The following is a 5,011-nucleotide window of genomic DNA, read 5'->3' as shown; positions in this document are numbered from 1 at the left end:
TGAATTCCTAAGGCTCAAAGATAAACGTGATATAATCACAATTTCTGTCCCCCGAGGATTCATTGCACCGCGTACCCAGATCACGTTATCTGGAGAGGATTTGCAGCAGGTTGCTACGTGTAACTACATCGGCAACCAGGGAATGCTGTTTGGAATGATGTATACTCTTCTTTAATCTAATTAACCTTATATCAAATTATAGTTAAATTATTATAAGGCACTAACACTTTTTTTGGCAGGCACATATGGGAGAGCATCAACGGTCTGAGAAAAATTTTCAAGTTTTACGACCCAGAGCTTCTCACAGTGCATGGGATCAACGATGAAGAACAGAGTCAGTCTTTTGACGATGCGGCAAGACGATTGGCTAATTGGTTATCATTAATGAACAACAACCACCAAATGTTCTTTATTCCTTGGAATATCGGGTAAACTTTATTAAATTCTTTAGTGCTAATTGTTCATTTCTATATTATGTCTTCAAATTATTTTTATACTATCTTACTTATATTCCAATATAATTTTCTAGGATGCATTGGACGCTAGTGGTGGTTGCGCCAAGGAAAATTATCCATTTAAACCCTGTAAAAGGCCGCCCAATTCCCGAAGAAATAGAACAAATGATCGGAAGGTAATAATTTAATGACTTCTTATGTAACGAATTTAAATTAACTAACGAATTGAAATGCTAATATAATTTTCCCAAACAGGGCATTCATGTATATAGGGGACGCACATCAGTATCTTGGCCCGTGGCAAGGAATTTCACAAGCAAACTGTCCAAGACAACCTAAAAGCCAAGAATGCGGTTTTTATGTTTTGAAATATATCACTGACATCGTCGCACGTGCCAACCCCAACCGTTACATACAAGATCAAAAAGCTGTAAGTTTTAATTATTGATCATAGTATATAAATTTTATAATAACAAATATATAATATACATATACATAAACTAATATAAATTTTTAATTTTTTTAACAGTTTGGGGGTAAGAAGCAATACGATCCAAAAACAGAATTGTTACCACTACAGCGAAAGTGGATCGAACAATTGATGGCGGTGATTCACGGTGACGATTGAGGTTCAAAGGTCGAAGAATTTTTCTTCATTATGTAATTTTTATAGATTAACTTGTAATTAGATTTATTAACTTATTAATATTTTTAACTAATTTTACATGTTTGTGTAATATAATTAAATTAAATAAATATGTAATTTAAAATTTAAATAAATATGTAATTTAAATTAAATAAAATAATATATAAATTAATAAATATAAAATTAAAATAATATAATTAAATTTAAAAAAAAAATGAGGAAAACTGAAATTCGCGTACATATGGCGTCGGTTCCTACGCCATATATGGCGTCGGTTATTGGCTAGGAACCGACGCCATATGTACCCCTATGGCGTCGGTTCCCAGCTAATAACCGACGCCATAGGGGTATATATGGCGTCGGTTCATATAAACCCTTTAGCGTCGCCCTGATCAGCGTCGGTAGCGAATTTCGCGAAAACCGACGCCTAAAGGACTTAAAAACCGCCTCTAAAGGGTGTTTTTGTAGTAGCGATTAAAAAATTAGAATGTAGGGTAATTCTCCTTATTTTATTTATATAGATAATTATTTATCAAAAACACTGTCATTCTTTTCGTCACTTATGTCGTATTCTTCTCAGAAGTTCTTAAAAGTTACTTCTCAAATTAGGATCCAAAACTGTAACCAAAACTAAGAACTTTAACATTTCCTTTTAAAAAAAAAAAAACTAAGGTTGAGAGTCCAAAATTCTCTAATAGTGAAATCAAAGAGCAATGCAAAAAAAGCTTTTGTACATTTGTCTCCTCCCAGATCATATCCACCAAACAAAACTTTTACTTTGTTTTTTGACTTCGTCATTAGAGAATTTTTGAGTCTCAACTTTTATTTTTCTTTTAAAAATAAATATCAAAGCCTTTAGTTTTAGTTACACTTTTGGGTACTTTGAGGAGCAACTTTTAAAAACATTAGAGGGAGAGAAATAGAGAGAGAGAGGGAGGAAGAAGAAGAAGAAGAGAGAAGTGACAGAAAGAATGATAATATTTTTGACAAATAATTGAGGAAATAACATTAAATATGAATATAAAATGAAACAACTACACATACTAAAAAATTAACTCTACATGAAGTTTAATACCTATACTGAATTATTATCCTATAACTTATTTATTATTATACACCTGAATTCTTTTAGTCAGTTAAAAATTATCTCCAAACTATTTATACTATTTTAGTATTGTAAAGTGATCATGTTGTAAATTTTTTATCACATGTGGCAAACAAAATAACGGTGTGGCTATTTAAAATATTGTCACATTATGGTCACATTGTGTAATTAATTAGAAAAAAAATAATTTAAATTTTTTTGATTTTGTTTTACTTAATTTTATTTTAAATCAATAATTAATTTTTAGTTGAATGAATTCTTTTTTAAAAAATATATAATTTAGTTTTTTAATTTTAAATGACATACATAATGCTTATGTGGTAATAATTTAAACAACTACCTCATTATTTTGTGTATATAGATGTATGATTAATCTCAATGAGTTAAAATATATAACAAAAATTAACTAAAATAGATATCATTATATCTATTTAGGGTCAATTGCGGCATAAATACCTAGCTAATGTTTCAGATTTTATACACTTAAATACCTAATGTTTATTTTTGGAGGCAAAAATACATAATGTTACAATTCTCTTACACCGTTACTACCACTTCCATTAACTCATAAATATGGACACATGAAGGGTTCAGATGCAGTACATTTATTTTTATTTTATTTTAAAACTTAATATTCTTAATATAAGAAACTAAATGCTACTTGTTTAAAAAAAAAAAAATTGTTCTCATTACATATACTACACTGCTTCACTCATCTATGCTAATTTAGTATTGCATCTCTTTTTTTTTTTTTGAAAAAAACAAGTAATATTTAGTTTTTTATATTAAGAATATTAAATTTTCAAATAAAATAAATAAATGTAATGTATTTGGACCCTCCACGTGTGCATATTTATGAGTTAATAACGAAAGTGGTAGTAACAGTGTAAGATAATTGTAACATTAGGTATTTTTGCCTCCAAAAATAAACATTAAGTATTTAAGTGTATAAAATCGGAAACATTAAATATTTATGCCACAATTTACCCTATCTATTTATGTACAATTACAGAATATGTCTAGCAATATTATTCAATATTTTATTATCCTTACTAATATGGTTGCCTTCCCTAAATCTCACTTTCCACTTCAATTTTGAAAAATGCACCTTCTCTTTCAACATTTAAAGTCTTCTCCTAAAAGATGTGTGGAAGTGGGATCAGTAAATTAAATATGAAAATACAAAAAAAATTAAAAGAAAAGTCCAAGCAGAAAACTCAAAATTAAACAACATTTTAATAAAGTTTAAGATCAATTTAACTTTTTGTTTTATAAACTTTTTATTAAATTAATCTCCATATTTTATTATTTCATACTGAATTTCATTTATATAAGGAAATTTTAATGTACTTTGACTTAAGGGTATTCATCATGACCTTAACTAACGTATTATATCTTTTGTTTAAGATTTATAATTATTTTTGTCATATATTAATTTATTTTTTATGGATATATTAATTTGTTTTTTCTTTAGTTTTTTAAAAGTAAAAATAAATTAAAAAGTAAATATTGTGTTGTACTTAGTATTTTCAAAACAATAAAATAATAATATAATGTTATAAAATAATATAAAGTAGATGAGAGGAAAGAAGAAGAAGATGAAGAGAGAAAGAGAAAGTGAATGAGAATTTCTGAGTTGTTTATTCCAATGGGGTGAACCCCTATTTATACAAATACAAGAGTGAGATATTAAGAAACTAAGAAAAAGGGAAACTAAGGAAAAGAGGAATGTTGATTACAATTCATGGTAATAAATAAAAGATTTGGATATCCACAAAATTATTAATATTTATAACACTCCCCCTTGGATGTCCATAATAACTGCCTTATTAAAAATCTTGCTAAAAACTTGATCAAAGGAAAAAGAGTATAGTGTAAACTAACTCCCCCTCATTTAGGCATTTGTAGAGATCTTCTAATCGACGAATTTCGATCTTGTCTGCCATCTTCTCAAATGTTGATGTTGGTAATAACTTTGTGAATAAGTTTGTAAGATTGACACTTGATTGAATATGTTGAACACCAATATGCATTTTCTTGAAGCGTATAAAGAAGAATTTCGTGAAATGTGTTCTAACTCTATCTCCTTCAATGTACCTCCTTTTAGTTGAACGATGCAACCAGTATTATCCATAGAGAATTGCTTGGGTTGATACTTCTTTATTGAGTGCAATCCATATGTTTTCCGAATATGCTATGTCAATGATCTCACTCACACACATTCTCTACTTGCTTCATAAAATGCAAGTATGTCAACATGATTTATAGTTGCCTCGTTAAAAACCTTGCCTGAAAAACCCAGTGGGACAAAATCTGAGCTAGGGAAAAGAGTACAATATATATTTCATATTCATAATTATTTGCAAGTTGCCTCGTTAAAAACCTTGCTAGGAAAACCCATTGGGACAAAACCTGAACTAAGGGAAAAAGAGTGCAACATGAATATGTCTCCCCCTCATGCACATATGATCCATAATTCTTTTGGTGATAATAAATCTCATAAGATTATTGTTATCACTTTTAAAATATCACAATATACAATCTTTGATCATATATTTTCTATAACTCTTCCAGAGTATATATGGACTTCTAAATTATAGATGAGGGGTTTGTGGAACATTAGTCTTTATCCAACTAATTGTATCATTCATGTGTGTACACAACTTTGTTCATACGAAAATTTAAAATTTCAAGTAGATATGAACATAACACATTAATGGTACTATAAATTTTCATTTGTGACAATGATGGTACTCCAAGACCATATATTTATTCCATCTTGTTTTATGATCTTAATTTCCATAT

General features: G+C 28.7%; 1 protein-coding gene across 1 annotated transcript; it reads left to right on the top strand.

Moving 5' to 3' along the window:
* Positions 1 to 1,165, top strand: LOC133029930 (uncharacterized). The gene is made up of 5 exons (XM_061101915.1): positions 1 to 159; positions 240 to 428; positions 530 to 631; positions 711 to 885; positions 985 to 1,165. Exons 1-5 carry the CDS (start codon positions 143 to 145, stop codon positions 1,081 to 1,083), a joined length of 582 nt encoding a protein of 193 aa, XP_060957898.1. The 5' UTR covers positions 1 to 142; the 3' UTR covers positions 1,084 to 1,165.
* The last annotated feature ends 3,846 nt before the right edge of the window (positions 1,166 to 5,011 follow it).

The sequence above is a fragment of the Cannabis sativa genome, chromosome 8, assembly GCF_029168945.1.
Source record: "Cannabis sativa cultivar Pink pepper isolate KNU-18-1 chromosome 8, ASM2916894v1, whole genome shotgun sequence".
NCBI classification, from domain to species: domain Eukaryota; kingdom Viridiplantae; phylum Streptophyta; class Magnoliopsida; order Rosales; family Cannabaceae; genus Cannabis; species Cannabis sativa.
This window is presented reverse-complemented; position numbering and strand designations above follow the sequence as displayed.

Coding starts and splice junctions, on each gene's coding strand:
- LOC133029930 (XM_061101915.1), top strand. Junction 429..529: donor TTTATTCCTTGGAATATCGG/GTAAACTTTATT, acceptor ATAATTTTCTAG/GATGCATTGGACGCTAGTGG. Junction 886..984: donor ACATACAAGATCAAAAAGCT/GTAAGTTTTAAT, acceptor TTTTTTTAACAG/TTTGGGGGTAAGAAGCAATA.